The sequence below is a fragment of the Cinclus cinclus genome, chromosome 7, assembly GCF_963662255.1.
Source record: "Cinclus cinclus chromosome 7, bCinCin1.1, whole genome shotgun sequence".
NCBI lineage: Eukaryota > Metazoa > Chordata > Aves > Passeriformes > Cinclidae > Cinclus > Cinclus cinclus.
The window spans coordinates 25,194,960-25,215,985 of NC_085052.1; the positions used below are offsets into that span (position 1 = coordinate 25,194,960).

Below are 21,026 nucleotides of genomic sequence, written 5' to 3' on the forward strand. Positions count from 1 at the left end.
AGAATGACTAACTGGCTTCTGTGTTTCCCAATACCTGAACTTGCTGTGAAGTAAAAGGGAAGCATTACTTGTGGCTTGTTGCATATAGTGAATAAATTGCAGCACAGGCAAGGCCCTATTCAGGTGGAACTGGTCAATAGCTTTCTTTAATAAAGTTTTCATAGACACAAAATATTTTCCTAAACTTTTCTAAGATGTTAATGAGGGATCTGTTGAACTGTAGTGGTAGTATCTAGTGTTGTTGTCACTTACTTTGGTGTAATCCAACTGAGTTTTAACTCCAGAGGTTTATCCCATAGTACTTTTGAGGGTAAGGTCAGTGAAGGCCCTACATCCTATGCTCCTGCTCTTCTCTGTATTTCTTAAATATTAGTAAAGAGGTGGATATCTTGCAAAAGGATCTGTCTGTCTTCTGTATTCTCCTTCTGTTTGGAGAATTGCTGGCTTTTACATGTTTACATGTAACATTTCCTTTTCTCTCTGTTTCCTGTGCTGTCTCTTGCTTTAAGTCAGAATGTGGAGTATATGGTTTGTTTGCAGTCAGCTACTTTGAGCAGATTTTCCTTGGACTAGGTAAGAGATCCTTGCCTTCTAGTTGGTACCTTGGTCAACCACCTCTGTATGTGAAGTAGAAACTACCTTATCTGTTCAGTTAATACTTCAGTGAACCTGAGGTCACTGTACTAAATTTCCACAATATAGTAAAATTCTGCAGATAATTGAGTTGTGCCTCTCCTCAGTAACTAAAAATATTTGTAGTTTGAATTTACATTGTCAAGACTTCCCTTGTACAGTGTCATTGACTGGCATTGTAACTGGTTTGTGTAAATGAAAATATGAATCTTTGGAACTTTTTGTTTGCTTGTTTGTTTTTTTTTTTTTTAATATTAGCAGTAGCTTTTTGTTGCTGAGTAGAAATAAATACTTCTTCACGTGGAAGCAAGGCCAGCCAACTGTATCTTTTGTAGCTTCTGTATGAAGAGCAGTGACAAGTGAAATTGGTACAACTGCTGTTGTCCTCTGTTACAGCTTTTGAATTGCTGTGGGTGCAGTACTGCTTACCTTTTACAAGTCTTTTGTGTATTCTGTTAGTTTAAGAAATCAAATAGAGCCGAAAATATTCCATAAATCATAGCTTGAATGGCTCCTTGAATTACAGTTGTGCAGTGTAGAGCCTTTATGCCAAAGGATTGGTGGTGTTAGTCAAGTGGGGAGTTCAGAAGAGGTTCTTGATGACCATGTAGCTTATTCCCAAAAATATGGAGTGTCCACTTTGTGAATGTTACTCTGAGTTCCGGGCACTTACATGATACTTCAGATGTAACTCATTCATCGACGTAGAAGTAGTGGCTTGGTCAAAAGTACAACATAATGAGTGTGAAGTATAAAGACCTGGAGTGGAGCTCTTTGGAATTACGGGTTCCTTGTTTGGGGTTTGGAAACACTGGTGTGTGTTTCTGACAAGCTTTCTGAAGCTGTAGCTTGTGATGCAGTAATAGACTAAACCCTGCTCACTGAAACATTGAAACCTTTCCCAGTAGGTTGGGGTCTTGTTCTCTGAGGATTGCTTTTTAGTGCTTACAGTGCTTAACTTCTGCTTGAAATATGTTTTGAGGTCTTTGAATCTTCAGCACAGTACAAAATAAAGGTTCCAAAAGATTATGTCTTAAAAATTCTGTCTGGCTTTGACCACATTTTCCATTTAGTTCTGAGATTTATTTGCCCTTATTTTCTCATGAAACAGTTATTAATGATACCAGTCTTTCATCATAAACCTTTCAGGTTAAAAAAAAAAAAAACCAAACAACCTTTTGTTGATTAACCCTCAGTTTTCTTCTAAGAATGAACAAATATTTCTCTGCTCGTCTGAAATGCAGCAGAACTAAATAAACTATACTTGTATGCCTTAAGAGAAGCTTGTCTGTTCTTTTTAAGACCCTAGTATGAGTTCCATGTAGTCAAAATTGCAAAATGACACATGCTTACTTGAGAGTTCCTAAGTCATCAGCAGGACTACTGTCTGTTTCCAGGAGCAGATTAGCCTGTAAGAGCATCAAATCCTGTCAGTTTATCTTGCCTTTTTGCTGTACCAGCTCAGCCCCTTCACATGAAGATTTGATTGCCAGCACCCAGATACTGTTCTGAGCCACTTTGGTTGTCAGCTTCTCTCTAGGTTGAGGAAAGAGCAGTCTGTAGGTGCCTCTTAGTTATTCCATTTCTAGAAGATCCTAAGAGTGTGTCTGAATTTTGCCTGGTCAGGGATTAGGCTGCCTTTTACCTTCACAAAAACCCCGCATGATTGAGCACCTTCAAAGAATGACAGTTGTTTTTAATGGCACTGTTTCTTGAATGAACTGATGTTTTTTGATATAGATTTGGTCTTGATGGAAAGGAATTGAGTCATATCAAAAAAGTCATAGACCAAAGTACATCACTTTCTATATTTTAAAGATCCTTGCTTCTCAGCATATTCTTTTTTTTTTGTCCATTTGCTTCACCAGCTTCACATAGGTGTAATGCTTTGTATTGATAAGCAGCAATGAAGAAGCCAACAGCTTGGCAAATGACATTTTTTTCCCCTCTTGCTTCACTTGTTCCCCTAGCTTCATCAGTTCCAGGTGTGCTGCTGGTATAGGCTGGCACTGGAGGAGTGCTGTGTTTCCATGGGCACACTCAAGCTGCCACTGCTTTTGCTTTCCCATCCTTGTTCTGCCACCCTCCTGACAGCCCTCATGCTGGCATTTGCACATGCTCTGGGCAAACTAGATTGGAAGGCTTAAAACTGTTTAGTTCTTGGTGTGTGATACAAGATTACCGGATTGATCTGTAGGTTTACTGGTGGTTTGCTGTGCAGCTGCTTGCTCCACTGAGTAGGTTGAGTAATGGTTGTGGGTTTTAGGAGGGGCAGGGAAGGGGATGAGGACTCTGTACGGTGGCAGTATTGGCTGAACTTGGAACTTCAGTGTGACCTAGGTCTGGCTTGTAAAGTAGTGTCTTTACAAATGCATACATCTCTGCAGGATTAAAATAATTTTTGGACCTAAATCTTGAAACTGACTGTGTTTCAGTTGTTCTACACTTAACATCCATGAGGATTTCTCTGCGTATCTACATTAGATTAGTTGATAAGACCACATCATCTGTTTTCACATCATCTGAGTATACATTAGGAATATCCCTGCTGTAGCATTTTGAAGGTAAGAGTGGAATTGTGGGTGTCAAAAAGCTTTGGAAATGGCAGTAGCCTCTTGATGAATGACTACATTTTTCCCTTCTCACTAAAGCTGTAAACACCAAGACAAAATTCAACCAAAGCAGCAGTGCTCTGTATTTAATTTTTAGAAATTCCTGTTGCTGTGAGTGGGTGATTACTGTCAGCTGACACAATGTGACTTGCTTTGTCTGAAACACAGTAGAGAATGTTATTAGTCTGTGCTGCCCACATAGTGCTTTAATCTTCCAAGTGTTTTTAGCATTGCCTAACCATAGCTATGCAGGCTGTGCTGTGAATGAAGTGAATTACTGACAAGCAGATTTCTAGACTGGTAACATGTCTTCTGTGTTAGGAAACATGACTGCTTTTAGTATAAACACAGGGAAGGTGGCTGTGTTGTCTTGAGTGGACTGCTTCATTTGTTTGTAGTGTTAGGGGGGAAAAAAATCACATACCTGCACTTCAGATTTATTATGCTACCCCCATACCAGCCATACAGTGTTCAGTGGTCTGTTAAGAACCACCAAAAGAATTCTGATGAAGGTAAGCACAGAGCAAGTCAAATCAGCTCTTAAGATAGGCAGGTGTTTTGGAAGCTATATCTGTTTGAGCATCTGTGTGCTGCTAAAGGAGAGCTTCTTGCTAGTACACCCCTGCATAATTTCTGAGCATTTAGAAATCTGTATGTTGAAAAAATGCTTTTTTATTCTGCTAAAATAACTGTGATTGGTATTGACTGGGGCATCTTAGCAGTTGTTTGAAGTATAGAGAAATGTCTTTCAAGATGGTAGTCAAAGCAGTCAGGTAGGTGGGGAGTAGAGCTTACCAATAAGGATATTTTTAATGCTGTTATTCCTGTGAATAGTTTCAGTGAAACTGGGGCTGAACAGTTGAATATAAGTCAAATGCCAGGGAGGGTAATCTAACAAAAAGTAAGTCTTCAGATGATGTTTGTACTTTAGGTTCTGAAATTATTTGCTTGCCTTTTTGCCTCAGATTATATTTTAAGCCTCTTTGTCCAGCAGAACCTCATTTTTGTGACGTTTAATGGTGTTCTAGCTAAATGCAACCTGCTGCTTTCTCTTTTGTAGATGTAGCAGCACCAAAAGCAGTGCTCCTTATGTGCATTTTGCAGTTGCTGTCCTGTCTTTTACCAGGTTCCTGATGTTCACAGGGAAGAGGCAGAACAGTGATTGGAGGTCTCAGTGTGTCTGCATCTGGAGAATATATTTGCACTGGCAGCCAGTGTATTGGTGTAAAATGGGGCTGTGCTCATGCAAATGAAATCTTGGACTCTGCTAAGACTAGTGGGATTCTGTTCTTGTACCCTCTCTTTCCTCTCTTGCCCAGGCACATCAGACTGACTGTCTTGGACAAGTGTACACATTGATTGTTGAAATATAAATTGTTGTTTGGAGCTAGAAACTGAAATAGAGTTGGGAAAACCAAACTTTTTTCCTTCTCTTACATTCACTCAGTTGTGGACTTAGACAAGCAAGAGAATGGTGGTTAAGCAAGAGTTCTTTGCTATGATTCAGTAACAGTTGTAAAGGTTCCTAAATTTTGTCTGTAACATTGGATGGATTGCAAAGATCAGTAACTAAATTGCAAAACTCATCTTATGTGGTACCACTGGGGCCATGTAGGAAGGTCCTTTCCAGTCATTGCCCCTATACTACCATAAAGTGCAATTTCCTTTGCTTTAACAAAAGTTGAATGTTTTTTGCTACAAATGGACTGTGTGCATTAGAAGTTACAGGGTGAAGGAAGAAAACTTGTTTTCAGTGTTTGGTTAAAATTATATGGAAATAGACATCTGTACTCTAGAAATACCAAGCTCAAGTATTAATTCACACTCTGGTCTGTCCTGGATGGGATTCTCAAAGCTAATTTCTGTTTCTTCTGTCAGTGGGAGTGTTCTTTATACTCAGTTGCAGATTCCTTTATAGGAAAAAAAACCAAAACCAAAAACAAACAAGCCCAAAAACCCCTAGTTTGCCTTCTCATAGCTGTGGATGTGGTGCAGTCCACTTGTCCATTCCATGGTCTGGTTTTCAGACTTTACTGGCCTGGGTAGGCTTAGTTTATGCATGCTGTCTGTGAATGACCAGGCACAGTACATTTTTTTAGTTAGGAGATGTTTGAAAATTGTGCATTCTTGTTCCCTTGTCTTTGCAAATCTTTCACTGACGTTTACCTCAAGGAAGTGGAGGATTAATTAAAATGCTGCTTATCTATCTTAGGCAGCCTGCGCTCAGCTGTCCAGAATGTGAGGGCTATGCAAGTGCTCACTCCTGCTCTGAATTTACAGCTTGTTCTGTTTTTCTTTGCGTGGCATTTCTGCAGAGGTGGTTTAGTTATAATACTCTGAACAGCTGTAGTTCTCTGAAATACTTGAGCAAGAGCTGTGGTTGAACCTTATCTCTCTAGTGTGTGTAAGGAAGCAAACCAAACTCCACAGAGCAGATGGGTTTTACATAGTGGGACTTTGGTTCTTGAGAATGAAACCTCTTACAGGAGATGATCTGATAAATGAACATGTAGATATGGGAGAGTTGGGTACAACTACCTTTTGTATTTGGGAATCCATAGACACTGAGTGATTCCAGGTAACCACTTTGGATATCCTGCCAGCTGGATTGCTGGATGTGCAGTCCACTGGGTTTGTGGATAAATCCAAGCAGCCATCTGCAGAAATGAAACGGTTTTGAAAGAGTGAGAAGGTAGATGAGTGTCAACTTGCTGATGTAGATCTTCCTAGGCTAACTGTAGGGTGAGTTCCCTTTGTGGTTGTGCTTGCCCTCATAAAACATTAGGGTGCTTAAAGATAAGATTATTAAGCAACAGATAGTGAAGGGAAGTGTAGGGTCAAGTAGGAGTTTGGGCTGACTTTGAAAATACCTCTGGATGGCATGTGGTACAAATTACTATACTCCCTTTCTCAACAGAGCAAGAGAGACCTGGGAAAAAAAACATAATTCATGAAATCTTTACCTAATCCTGTCATTCCTTCTCTTCTGTGCAGACACTGTGCTATAGAAGATGCACTATTACCGATATTCTAATGCAGAAGTCAGCTGTTGGTACAAATACTTGCTCTTCAGCTACAACATTGTCTTTTGGGTGAGTACAAAATTTAGGGGCTGAAATAGTTTAGGCGTAGCTAAGTTTTATTAACTTCATTACTCTAATCAAGAGAACAAGATGAAATAGTTGCCTGAAAGCAGGAAACTGATGTTTATTAGTATGCCTCAGGTGTTTTGTAATTGAAGTTTATCCCATATGAGAAGTTAATTATTATTGAAAGTGTGAGGACTCGGTGTTCATATTATCCATATTAAGTTGTTTCTCTGTTAAAAGAATCCTCTTAGAATGTTTCCTTTCATCATCTTTGATCTGGTTGGGTGATGTAGCTGTAAATGCACTATGCATAAGAGAAGAAAGGCTCTGCCTCAGATGTGTCAACAGCTGGCAGCACGTGTGATGCTCTGTGGGCAGCTGAATTGTCTGATACAGTCTTGAAATACTTAGCTATGGACTAACCTGCCTATAACATTTGTTTAGGATTGTGAGTGTGAACAGTAATGGATGAGTGCTTTTAGATGTGTATGATGGTTAATGAAGCACCTGCCTTGAAAAAGAAGGCTCTTTAAAGGTTAATACATAGTGTTGCACTAGAAAGAATAAAGATGTCTGTGAGGGGAAGAGGAGGAAGCAATTTTGATAAACTCAGTAATTCCTTTTGGAACTTTCAGGTCAAACGTTAAGAGTTTGTACCTGAAGTCCTAGGAAATGCAGTCATGGAAAGGCATCAGTAGTCCTGGAAAAGTTCAGATACAGTGACTTGTCCAGTGCTAGCAGTGAAGTTGCTGAAAACCACAGAACATTTTGCTGCTGTAAACCTTTTGTTTACTAGTGCAATGCTCTAACATGATACTGTCACATTAACCCACAGGAGAGTTATCCTTGTGTGGGTACCAGGGCGGAAAAGATGTGTAGAAACTTTTATTCTCTTAAGGGTTAATTTGCTACAAGATTGCCTAGTGAAAGTGTTCATTAGGGATGATACTTGCTGTGCCACAATTGAGGATGCCTTCAGCAGGTCAAAAACGGTGCTTACAAGCCAAAACTGTAGCTCCTTTTCTTCTGCATGGTACAGTTCCCATGTACCTTGTAGTGGAATGTGGCACAGTGAGAAGTGATACTTGGCAAGCTGTTCTGGTTTTCAGAGAAATTGCTTCATAACTATGTGGATGTTCTTCAGCAGTTCATGGTGGGATATGTGAGAAATCCACACTCGTGTTCATGAGCGTACTAGGATTCTTCTAGACCTCTGCTTTTTTTCTAGTGAGTGTTTCATGAAGTAGGTTCTATGACTTTTTTCTGACAACCTTTTAAAAACTGAAAGTTTTTGTCTTCACTGTAAGGGGAAGACTGTCAAGAATTTGCCTCTGTTTTTTCACAGGAATCAATTTTCTTTTTCTTTCTCTGTAGTCATTACATTTTTTTCACCTTTTAAAACCTGTATTCTCTTGAGGTGAGTGATGAAGATCTAAATATATCTCTGTTCTTTAAAGAAACTTTTAAAGGGATGCCAGAACATTGAGAGAATTCATAATGCAACCTGTGTGTTTCAGCTGATCTGTTGGCTGGAGGAATTAGCTTTCTGAACAGGTACTTGTAGTCTTGGTATCTTTCCTCAACATAAGGGTCTGATGCTTCTGCTGACATTATCAGGCTGCCCTAGTAAATGATGTGCAGCTACAGCTCTTTTGATAAGATTTTTGGCACCTTTAGTTGTAGAACAAGCTATGTAAATGTTGAAGGTAGACACCCCTATAGGCAAGCCATGAATCATTTAGCTGACAAAAGGATTCAGGAGCCTGTGAAATCCTGCTGGCTGGGGTGACTACAAATTCACCATTTGTGAAACAGTAGTTTTTTTGCCTTAAAAGAACTGAAGGACTACAAAACCAGAAGGGGAAATGTAACCATAAATCACAAGCAGCATTTAAGGACGGAATGTTAGTTTTGATTCACTTTGCTTGGGTTGTTGGACAGGTGCTACTGGGAACATGTCTGTGAGCATTTAGTGAGCATGGCTGCTCTAGAGGTGGACAAGGGATGGATTTAGCTGGATTATCAGAGGGCCTTTTGCCCATATAAGTTGTTAGAGCTCTCCTGTGTGTCAGCTCAGGAAAGTTTATACACAAACCAGGTAATATACATGTAAATAGTTGTATTTGTTCTTCTGTCATGCTTATTAAAGGTAAATATTGATTTTCCCGTTGTAGTTCTGAAAGGTATTGTTGACTGTATAAACTTTAAAGCATGTTGTGATGTAGTAATTCCCGGAGTTTTTAAGCTTTTCACTGAGTGGTTACTGCAGTTTGTGCCATGCTTCAAATACAGTTTACTTAGATGGTTCCAAAATATTGTACTCAAGAGGGCAAATATAATGGCAAGCTCAGTGTAATGGCCCTTTAGGAATCTGTAAATCTGCATTCTTTGGAAGTTGTGGTTTTTTTTTTTTTTGGTTTTTTTTTTTTCTTTCAGGTGAGTGACTTGGGAATAGAAAGTTCTGGCTTTTAGTTGTGCTCTGCTGGCTTGTAATATCACTTCCCTATTCCAAGAAAGGGAATGGGGGCCATAGGAAGGCTCTGCCTAGGCATGATTTTGATGTACGATTGCTTTGTTTCCATCTTGCTTTTTTAGCATGCTCACAAGACTTAGCTTGTCCAAGTACACTCTTGTTAATGAGTGGTGATAAGGCAGTACTTGCAGCCATTAAGATAGCTCTGCAGAGAGCAAGATAAGAAGGCTGGACCTTTTTGTGCTTGAAAGCTCAAAAGCTTGAAAGCTTGCTTTTTTTTTTTTTTTTTTTTTTGTCAAATAACTTCATTTGTCACAGTGCAATTTAAAGACTAACAGTGCCAAGTGAAGAGCTCAGTTTTGGCACCTTTCTGTTCTGAATCATTCTGCAATTGAGTGAACTCTTCTGTGAAAGCTCTGGTGCTTTGCCTCCAATTGAAAGGGATTTTTTTGGGGCAGACTGAGAATTGCACCTCAGCTGGGCAGTGGCTATTTTAGTGAAGGATTGCATGTGTGCTCTGCCAGAGCCTTTTAGGTTTCATATGAACTCACTGTCTGTGACATGAATTGAGAGGAGAGGGTGAAATAGCTTTTAGCTACTGTCATCTGGATTTATCTTCTGAAGGTCTGTAGTTTTGTGTGTAACTCTTAAGGGTTACTGGAGGCAAAACCAGAACTTGTCACTCATCCTATAGGAGATGTGGCATTTTGTCCTGAACATGGTGGTGAAGGGCAAAAATTGTCTTCAGTTCTGGAAAATAATTGAGTTAATCTCTTTGAGTTAATCTCTTTGAAAAATAAGAGAAGACCCAGGTTAGCATAAGATTTTCTTGGCTTTTGCTATGGATGTTGTTTTCCAGGAACTTCTGAAACAGCAATGCTGTACCAGGAAGTGGAGAGAATGTACCACCAGGTGGTTTTCTGACCCTGAGAGAGAGTCTCTGAAGAGACAAGGATAGGAAGGAAGGGGGGCTTCAGGTTGCTGATTGCTCTAGCATGAGTGGAGCTGCAGTGTAAAATGGGATGATCCAGGGAGTGGGAAATGTAGTCTCTGTAAGAGTATACAAAAACTGCATGTAATCCTGTTTCTGCTGATCAGACCTGGGGACAGACCAACCTACAATCAGTTTGTGTGCAAGAGTGAGTTAGCTGCTGCCTACATTTGAGAAACAAATTAGCTCTATTTTCTCAGTTGTTAATGTGATTCCAACAGCACAGTCATAGGAATTATAGGAATTCAAAGTGTGATTTTGAATGGATAAATGGGTAATGCTTAAAGTGGTAATGTGGGCACGGTGTCACTGAGTTGATATCAGTATTGTACATCTGGGCAGAGCCTACAGTTTGATGCAATATGTTAGAAAAGTGGATTTCTCAGTTCTAAAGCAGGAAATAAACAAATGCTGGTAAATAGTATTTCAGTTTCCTGTTCAAAGGGGCACAATTGCTTTGTCTATGTTTCCATCTAACCTTTCATGCAGTATATGGCTTAAAGGACTCTGCAGCACAGAAATGAATTGGGAAGTCCAGTTTGTTCTTGGTTACATGTCATTCAGATTCTGGTGAAATTTCAAAATGCCGTGCTTTTTTGAAATAGCTGACTAGCCTACTCTCACCTTGGGAACACTTTTGATTGTCCTTGCTTCTTCTCAGCTGCCTGTTGTCCCATTCACTCAGCAGTTTAGTTCAGTGAGCTGAAGAAGGTTAAAACTTAGCCTTTAGTTTAGGCAGGATCAGTTCCCTGTTCTGCCTCGTAGCCATCACTTGGATGCCTCTGTACAAGTGTTTTAGAGAGGGCATTCTCCTGGGGCTAATTCTCTGTAGAATTCTAGGCATGCTCAATCACACCAGCTTCTGGGCTAGGTTGGTCACCATGGTATTTTACAATGGTTTTCAGAGAGATACTTTAAAGTATCTTGCAGAAAGTCTTTAAAGCAAAAGGATTTTTTTACATTTTTCATTTTACTACTATTTGACTTTGCAAATTGGTTGTTTTGGTAATTTCACCTGTCAGTGTAGTGGCTGATGGCTTTGTTTCTTCTGCAAGTACCTATACTTCACTGGATTTTTGCTAAAGAAATTTTTAATGTATCTGGTTTGGTTGCTTCTAGTCAAAATTTTGTACTGCTTGTCCTAGCTGAAATAAATTTTAGATCTATCCACGTTGTTTTCATGAGAGTAAGTTTAGTTTTTCTTCTGATAAACTTTATTTTACTTGGAGGTAGTTTGCACAGATGCTTTTGAAATAACTTTGCAAAAGTAGTATAGTTTCTTGAAACTGAACATTTAATAAAAACATGAGAGCAAAGTTATTGTTCCAAGGTGAGAATAATGTATGCTAGTGAAAAATCTACTCAATCAAAAATCTCTTACAATTTAATTAAGAAGGTAATTATAATGAAAGGCAGACAGTCTGAAGAGGTCACCCTATTTACAAATTCAATAGCACAATATTAGTAGTCTAGTACCCTTAATTTGTATACAGAGAGTGTAATATGTCTTCCCAATTATTTTTTCCACCTTGTTTTCTGTAGAAAAAGATTCCAAAGATCCAGCTGTCTGTGTAATTTACCTTGATTACTGCAAATTATACCAGCTCTCTTCATCTGTCTCCCAGCATTCCTGCAGCGTTTGGAGTGAAAAGGATTGAAGGATGCATCAATTACATGCACTGTGCAGCTTAATGACATACAATTTTGACTACTATTTTCCCTGCCTTTTTTGATTGAAGATCACTGGGTTAAGATCTAGGGTTATATTCTGTTTATATTTATATTCTGTTAAGATCTAGGTCAGTATTCTGTTTATGTGGTTTTAAATAGTATTTTTCAAGTTATGTTTTGGTCCAAAGGATCACTTTAGACATTCTTAGCTGCTTCAGAGTCCAAGGTGAGTAGTCACTGTGCTATATTGCTTATTGAACAACACCTGGGAATTTATTTAGCACTGCTTTGTCCACTTGTAGCTCCATGTATCAGTGGTGGTTTTGGTTGCTTGATCTTTAAGACCCAGAATATGGCATATAATAATTCCTGCCTAGACAGAAGAGTTTAACATAATTTGAATAATTCTTACAGAATAACATGGATGATGCTTGTAGCCCTTTTTGGCTTTGCTTTCCCCCACTCTCCCCAGCAGACTAAACCCAGAAGAGCTTCACTTGCCCTGAGTGATCTTAGGGCAAGCAGCCCATAAGCCCAGCAGTATTTTGCACTCACACATCTGTTTTCTTGTATGACTGTAAGAGGGTTCCATTCTTGCCTATTGCCCATGCTGTAGAAAATTGCCTGTGATGCCCATTTAGTTTGTGAGAGGTGCTGCATTTCCTAGAGAACAGGATTCCTTTATCCAAGTGTTTTTTCAGATGTTGGGATTTACTCTTCAGTGCATGTAAGGCTTACCACTGGGGAAGCAGCTTCAGTCCTTTCTGAAGGATAATTGAATTATTTAGGCTGGAAAAGATTTCTTAAGATTGAATTCGGCCATTGACCATACTGCCAGGTAGTCCATGTTCTAAGTTCCATGTCTGTGCATCCTTTAAATATATCTAGGAATGGTGACTAAGCCACTTGCTCCAGTGCTTGATAACCTTTTCAGGGAATAAGTATTTCCTAATACTTGATTAAAACTTCTCCAAGTGCGAGTTGAGGCCATTTCCTCTTGTGCTGTTACTAGTTATGTTATGATACCCACCTCACTACAGCTTCCATTCTGGTAGCAGTAGAGAGCCATAAGGCCCCTTACAGAGTTGAATGCTTTTTAAGTAGTGAGGAGGAGCTGCCCTTGGGTTATGGAGAGGTCATTTTAGTTTGATTGTTGAAATTGGATGCTAAAAACAAGTTGCCTGAGCATTGAAGAAAGGGAATAAAATATTAGAGCAAGGAGCTCTTGCCTCATTTGTGTGACTATATTTCAGAAGTATTTATTATACAAACATACGAATTAGTGGAAGGTTTGTTCTCAGTTAGATTTAGTGCTTATAGAAAGTAAGCGAACAGACCATTAATCTAGCTTGATTCAGATGGGCTTAAAGTAAGGATTCAGAAGACAAACTGTCTAATCAGAGAAGAGGCTAATATAGAGAGCCTTGACACTGAGAAATGACAAGGAGCAAGTATGGCTACCGTCATAGCCTTAATATTGGTACTATTAAGTGACTAAACCTCAAAATGCATTAAATATTCTGACATCTTCATTAGTTGGACATTTTATAGCAAGTCATTGAGACAAGGATAACTCCCACTTGCATGCTGCTCTGTGGGATTGTCTGTTAAGTACCATGTGCTTCTTGAGTAATCAGGAAGAATCAAATTAAAATTCTTTCAAAAAAGTAATTTATAAAATGCATAAATGTTGCCAAATAAATGCCGTTCAAATAATTTCTGTGAGATTGACTCATGGGGAGGGGGGTCCCATTACTATTGCCCCAAATTACAGGCAATATTTGTTTTATTTGAGCAATAGTGCTACTAGCCAAGTTTTTTGAGAATGTGGTTGAATAGTACATCTAATTAATTTTTTTTTTTTTTAATTTTAGCTAGCTGGAGTGGCCTTCCTTGCAGCTGGTCTGTGGGCATGGAGTGAAAAGGTAAGGATAGAAATGACTGGTCTTACATGGCTGCCCCCTCCTGCTCCAGTAAAACTATTTTCTCAGGAAGCAGCAATAGTTAAATGTAGCATCTGAGCTCAGGAACGTGTTTAAATAATCTAAACTGAGTTTAGTTGGAACTTGCTTCTTGTCTGATTAGGAGTTAAGCTGTGACCCTTGATATTCAGATCTTTTCTATGAACTTTTAAGAGCGGGGGAGAATTTAGCCTTTATGAACAGGTTCTCTTTCAGAAACATGTATTCTCATATCTGTATTTCTCCATCCACCTTCTTTTATTACAAATAGATATTTGTGAGGAGTATGGTATGTCTTTATATTTAAAAAAGCACCAATAAATCTAAACATACATCCTTGAAGTACTTCAGAAAGATGCTCCTAGTCTGTTTGCCATCTGTTGTCCACTTTATTTCCATGGAGTGCTTAAGTGGTTGTGTTTCCATGTAGAGGAAAAAAACTGGGGGACATGATGTAGCTGAATAACTCTAAATTTTAGCAGAGACTTCTTATAGCTAAAAAAACTTCCTCAGTCAAAGTAAGCTGTGTGTACACGTACTCAGAGTTTTCCTGTTACAAGCAAACAGAATGATGGAAATCAATGGATGGAAATCAATGAATGGATGTAGTAGGATGGGTTTTATGCATTCAAGCAGTAGGAGAAAGTGACCATAAGTAGATGCACTGGTCTGCATCTCAATTAGGAGTGGAGGGCTGTCCAGTTGTGCCACTGAGTAGTAAGACTTCAGTTACCATCATATGTTTACTTTTCCTCAATTGAAGTGGTTACATACAGCAGCTATCCACATGCAGAGAGGTACTAAGATTCCCCTGCTTTTTGGAAATGAGATTTTGATTTTAGTTCTGAGGTATTTATTCTCTTCCTCCCTGCTCCCTATGTGCTTGCTACATTCTCATTGCTATGTAGTAAGCAACCTGTCTCGACACACAAATGCATTTGCCTCCTATTTTGTTGTTACAAAAGGATTTTCTTTCCAACCCTTTAAGGAGGATATTAAACTTGCCTTGAATTTGTGTTCTCTGATGTTCACTCTTCTGTTCTGTAGAAAAGCACACGGGATCTGTGTGGTTGGAGACTAATATCTCCATTTGCTAAATTGGCTTTATGGTACACTGAAGTTACTAAAAGGCAAAGGAAGACTCTTTTTTTTTTTTTAACTTTGCCTGAGCTCTTTCTGCTCTCTGCTGTCTTCCAAACAAATGCTTCAAAACCTTTCCTGTGGTTTTGAACTTCTGAGTGGCTCATGAAATCTGTTTGTTGTTTCTTATGTAAGTTGTTCTGTGCTGTGTTTTCAGTCTTTCAGTTCAGTGCCATTCTTCAGCCAGTAGTGCCTGTATTTTACTGATAAGCATCTTGGTGAACAATAGATGGGAAGTAAGAGAAAAACATCGCAGAAACTGTGCTGCAGTGGTAAACCCAAAGATAAACTGCAGGTGGTGGAAGAGTTCTGAACATCCTGTCTCTTACCACGACATGAAGTACATTAAGTCCATTTCATTTCTCTGATTTTTCTCTTTCCTTTGTGCATTAGGACTACACTTCAGATTAATTCCTCAGCAGTCTTTTTCTCTGGCTATAAATCTTTTGCTTCTCTTTTGGCTGATAATGCCTTGAAATGAGAGTGCTGGTTTTTGAGAAGTGTTGAAAATACTATGTGACAAAACGTTACCATCCTGACTCTTACTTGATTAAGATCCAATCTCTCTAACTGATGTATTTAATTGGCCTATCCTTATGATTTTATAACTCGCTTTAGTTATTTTGAACAGTCATGTAAAAGTTGCATAAAATTTCAAGTGTTATCTGTCAAACAAAAGATACTGCAAAAGTCACAAAGAGTGAATTATTGTAAAGTGTTGGTAGAAAGAAGGTGAATAACACTGAGCCCTCTTATCAGGAAAACAGTTTTTATTGTTAGAATGGTTTCAAGGAGGACACAAAGGAAGATCTGGAAAACTAGAGGCTAGTCTGCCTAACTTCATTACAGCAACTTCATGGCTAATAACAAATGGAGAGGGAACAGTCAGTTTTCAAATCAAGACTGTTGCCTAAAGGAACTTCAAGAGCATGGAGAAATAAGTCACTGTTCTGTGTGACCTAAAGAAAGACTTAGTGTGAGTTTTATTACAGAATGTCTGACGTGGGCTGAAGTTATCAGGCTTCACTCCTGAGTACCTGAGGAAATCTGTGTTGTGAAGGGCAGCCTGTTTGTACCAGGTGCAGATGGCATAGGCAGGAGTGTCTTTAGTGAAATGGGTAGGGTGGGATGAGAGTTTTCTGAATTAATTCCCTTGTTTCATCCTTCTGGATTTTTGACTTAGTATCTTAGGCAAAATGATTGTAATTAAAAGAGCATGTTGTATGCATTAAGTGTGAGCATGAAGAAAGTGTTGTGAACCAGTGACATCTGAGGTTGAATAATAAAGCCCAGTTCCTGCCAACTTCTGTTTGTAACATGCTTTGATGAAAGGAAATTGTCTTCCAGAAAATCTTGCCTGAGCAAGTGAGATTGTCTGAAAGCAAAAAGCTGGAGTCTGGGTGTGGGCAGGAGATGGTTGGCAATAGTTATGAATGTTTCAGCATCCTGGTCACACAGTGTTTGGTGTCACAGCATGTTGATTCTACAAAGATGCTGTGTTAGCCCATCTGATCTTGACATGTGTTTCTTGATTGTGAGGTCTGAGCCAAGGTTTGATAAGGTGGGACTCTCATAATTAACCAAGTAGACCAAGTTTGTTAGCTAGCTGTGAGGTGTAACAGTTTTAAAGAAGGAAAATGTGTGACTGGTAACACATTATCAACAAACTAGGACCATTTTCTAATAGCTTGTTTCAGCTGTTAGTCACCAGCTGTTGCAAAGCAATTCTGAGTTCTACAGTTCAATTAAATTTTTATTTTCATCCCATCAGCCAGTTTTGATAAAAGCAGGTCTGTCTTGCTGCTGCCAAATTAACAGCTCTGGCAGAATCTGTTATGGAACATGCTATGAAAGAAGATGGAGTCCTGTGGATCACTGTAGTGCTGTTAATCAATGTCTTCAGCTGATGGAGTTTCTCCAAGGGTACATTTTCTTCTAATGCTGTGTTTTGAAGATTTTATTTTGTTAATTAAGCAGTTTGATTAAGAAGTGATAGGGGATTTTTCCAAGGTGTTGTCTTAGGATGTACATCCTTTACACTTAACTCTAGACCAGGTACCTGGGTAGAAACATGGGAATTTGCATTTTATTGAAAGAATTAGGCAGCATATTGCAAGTTCCTCTGATATTTTCCTCTTACACTAAACGTGGTTAGCTTGAGAATATACTTTATAAAGAAAAAAAAAAGTGAACATGTGATAATGGGATATTGTGCTGTGTTGATTTTTGTTATTTGTTTCAGAAGTAAAAATATTTCCTTATAAAATGTTCTGTGTATTGTTGGTGATTGTGTGATGAACACTCAGACTACTGCAAGGCTGCCTGGGTGTCCCTACAAATCATTCTCATGAAGAGTTTTCCTTTGTTTATCCCTTCTTTCTTCTGTATGTTCCATCTTGTTCTTGCATATCATGTGAGAATCCTGTTGTGTGTATTTGATGGAGTTTTAATGGTGGCTGGTGCAATAACTTTTCAAAACCTAATCTAGAAAGTAAAAGGAAGGTTTTCACTGTTAGCATTACATTTATATAGATTTAGCAATCTAGGCAGACAAGCTTCATAGCAAAGATTAGCGTCAAGATAAGTGGTTTCTGGATAGTTAATGAAAAAGAAAATATTGAGTCTGTGTTAGGTAAATTGCAAATATAAGGAATTGATAACTCCTTTTGGTGTAAGACTTTTATCAGGAAAAATGAAAGGGGAGTGTTTAGACTATACTTTTATATCTCTGAAAGAGTTTGGAGAAGCACTACTAAGACTGTGGCACTAGAAGGGTTGTAACGAAAATGAGAGGAAAAATCTGATTCCCTTGAAAACCAAAACAAGATTATTTTACTTTTTAAAATGTTATCCATGAAGTGCTTTGTCGTTAGAATGTCTTTACCATTCTCCCACCTAAACTTTAGGACTGGAAATTTTTCTTAATTTATTTTTTCAACCATGATATTGGAGTGCCCTTCTGACTGATGCATTTCAAGTTAATATAAAACATTAATTCTTTTGCCTTGAAACGAAATGAACATTCAGTGATAGAATTGAGCTTTTGGCACCATCTTGTGGAATAGACCTAGGGGGATGTAATCTGAGAAACTGACTTATTAAAATAATTGCTAGCTATAACTTTAGTACTTCCTCTGCTGTGGTGAAGGAGATTGGTATTGTCAATGACCATTTTACAACAAGGTTTTTTTGGTTTTTTTGTTGGTATCACTGTTGGCAAGTTCAAGGGTTTGCAACCACTTCATTTGTAATCATGTGGAAATCATCCAGAAGGAATGCTGGATGAATAACATACTTACAGTGGTCACATTCTATTCTGGTTTGTTCTTTCAGGGTGTATTGTCTGATCTGACAAAGGTGACTGGTCTTCATGGTCTGGACCCAGTGGTGCTTGTCTTAGTGGTGGGAATAGTGATGTTTACTTTGGGGTTTGCTGGTTGTGTGGGAGCGCTGAGAGAAAACATCTGCCTGCTGAAGTTTGTAAGTAGCATCATTACATTAGGGAATTATTATGTGTAACAGCTGAAAATGATGAGGAACTGAGAGCAAACCCAGATAATTAATGATTGAGTTTGGTTTGTGCTAAAGTATATGGTAAACTTGCTGCCTTGACAAACCTCTGAGTAATGGTATTGAAAGCAGGGGTGGTTCCAGCTTATTGTTTTCCTCTTTGTGGAACATGTTCTTCCTTGCCTTGTTTAATTTGTTCTGCTCTGCAGTGATGTTGTAGTAGATCTATCAGATTTTAACATTGTGATGCTATGGAATATGCTTAGTCAGTTAGGAGTTACTGAGAGACTATAGCATAGTGGAATAAAATCCCTTAAAAACTTTAAAGTTTCTTGTACATATTGGCAGAACCTTGGGACTTCGGGACTGATGTAAAATTTCTTAAATGGTTGTTTCTATACTCGGGTGGCTTCTTTGCTTTAGATCTGAAAACCACTAACCTGGATTAAAAAAAAAAAAACCTAAAAAAGTAATTATAAAATTAGAAACAATCCAGAAGGTAATATCACGACTTCTTTTTAACCCTGTGTTTTACAGATTCTCATTTATTGTTTTCTCTACTGTGTATGATGACTTTCTGATGCTCTTTTTACTGTCAAGTTCAGCTGACAAAAACAAAAGGATAGCTCTGCCTCTTGGGGGTTTCTTTGCCTTGTATTCTCAAGGTGCTCAGTGTCTGTACTGAATCAAAATTTGAACCCAATTCGGTGTCTGTTTCTGGTGGTATAGGGATCCAGTCAAAATGAATTTATATTTTCTAATTTAGGACTTGTTTTTTACAGTTCTGTGGAACAATTGTGTTTATATTCCTTTTGGAGTTGGCAGTAGCAGTTATGGCTTTCCTGTTCCAAGACTGGGTGAGGGACAGGGTGAAAGAATTCTTTGAGAATAACATTAAATCCTACCGAGATGATATTGACCTCCAGAACATCATTGATTCACTACAGAGAATTGTAAGTTCCTATCCTGTTACGTCTTTGATGCCTTCGAGGAGAATATTGATTTAAAAGTTTTCTTTTTTTATAGAATTATAATATTTTGTAGATAATAGTACAGTGTTACAGATATGTTGGTTTTCTTCCTTCTGTATTGAAAGCATCAGGGAGGGAAGATATCCTGAGATCCAGGCTTGTTTTGATGTCTATTGTGGAAGCTCTCTCAGGCATGCATCTGCCTTTGACCTTTCTCTTTGCTCCCCTTTCCCTTGCTCCCTAAGAAAAAGCTTTCTCTTAAAAAAAAATTACGATGGAGCTGATTGTATCTGACAATTACATCTAAAGTGATAATTTTTATGATTTTGCTTGATATGCTGACTCCTGTTTCCAGGAGCAGTATTCCAGATGTATTGCTTTGATTTCCTAGAGCCCTGTTAGTGTGTACTCATTTTTTTATTCTGCTGTTGTCATTGATTCTGCACAGATGTAGGGATAGTGAAGATTTGTAAGCAAACACTTACTGTTTGGAGGTATTTTGGAGATAATTTATCCACTGAACAGACTTCTGGATTGTATTTCTCTCTTGCAGAACCATTGCTGTGGTGCCCAAGGTCCAGAAGACTGGGACTTTAACATATACTTTGACTGCAAGAGTGAAAGCAAAAGTCGTGAGAAGTGTGGAGTTCCTTTTTCCTGTTGTATACCTGATCCTGCTGTAAGTTGTTTCCTGGCTTTGTTTTTGCTCTGAGGTTGTAAAGTTATGACAGGACGTACTTCCTGAATAAGGTGTTGAAGGGCTTTGAGTGAGCTATATGGCCAAAAATTACTCTTGTGCAGACAAATGTTTTTTGTGTTTCTGTTGCATTCTTTTTGGAGTCCAAACGTGGCAACCTGTTAGCTGAAAATGTGTTGTCACTGGGAAGTCAAGCTATTTAGTATAGTTTGGATCTGAAGCACTGGTGGTTGGCATTTTTTATTTCCAGTGTGTTGTTTCCTTGGATCCCTGGCCTTTGTTCCTGGCTTGTAAGGAGCTGAGAGCTCTAAGAGTGTGTTTACCCTAATTGGAATTAATGTTTCCCCACCCCTCTGGCAGACAGGCAGGAGTAGCTCTGTTTGCTGCTTGTTTGTCAGTAATTAATAAAATACTCATGTATGAGGTTTAAAGCTTCTGAGTTTTGCCTTGAGTTTTGCCAAGGTTTTGGTGCTTGTTTTTTAATTTGTTTTGCTAAATTTTGTGAAGCTTTGTGAGCCTTACAGCAGATGCCAAGATGTGGAGGTAAGGGTTCCTATATAGTGCTTTATGGTATTGCTGGGAGTACTTACAGCTCAAAATCCATCCAGCAATCCTTGTGCTGAAAGAGAGCCATTAGTAAGTTATATTTAATACCTGGTAGGCTTCTGATTGTACTGGAAATCTGCCAAGGAAAGCCTTTGTTGGGGATATATTCCATATTCAGATTCCCCAGTGATTGTTTTCCAGTTTAGTTTAGAGCAGTAGTTTAACTGCACATTTTTCTGGTGCTGTATTTAAGGAGGCAGAAGGATGCTTAAATCTGTTTAATGTGAAATTCTATTATTAATATTTCAATGTAACTTACTATGCATGTTGTAAATGCAGGTGTCTTCCTTGTGTGCTGGCAATGCAGTTTTCATGTTAAGAAGTTGAATACCAAGTAATAGAAGCACCTGAGATTTCTGGTGCAGGAAATCATCTTGCTAGTACACATCTTCGCTTTGTCATTAATTTTCTTGTATTCTGCTTGGGCTTTGCTTGTTTTTGCTGAAAATGCTTTTTAAAATGGTTGGCTCTTACAATTCTGATGTGTTTATGAATATAAAAGATAGAAAAACTTGCTGCGAACAGAAGTGAGTAGAAGTCAATTGATTTGTTTAATTAAAATCTCTTTTGTCTTGCAGCAAAAAGTTGTCAATACACAGTGTGGCTATGATATCAGAAAGAAGGTAAGGTGCTGTCTGTCATGTTGTGTGCTTGCATAGACAAAACTGTAAA

General features: G+C 38.5%; 1 protein-coding gene across 1 annotated transcript in view; it reads left to right on the forward strand.

Moving 5' to 3' along the window:
- Positions 1 to 21,026, forward strand: part of TSPAN14 (tetraspanin 14) — a 34,958-nt gene that overhangs the window by 7,987 nt on the left and 5,945 nt on the right. The window contains exons 2-7 of the mRNA XM_062496544.1: positions 6,240 to 6,337; positions 13,344 to 13,394; positions 17,904 to 18,050; positions 18,863 to 19,033; positions 19,605 to 19,730; positions 20,933 to 20,977. Of these exons, the coding sequence (XP_062352528.1) occupies positions 6,257 to 6,337; positions 13,344 to 13,394; positions 17,904 to 18,050; positions 18,863 to 19,033; positions 19,605 to 19,730; positions 20,933 to 20,977 (621 nt within the window). The 5' untranslated portion in view covers positions 6,240 to 6,256. The remainder of the gene's footprint in view (positions 1 to 6,239; positions 6,338 to 13,343; positions 13,395 to 17,903; positions 18,051 to 18,862; positions 19,034 to 19,604; positions 19,731 to 20,932; positions 20,978 to 21,026) is intronic.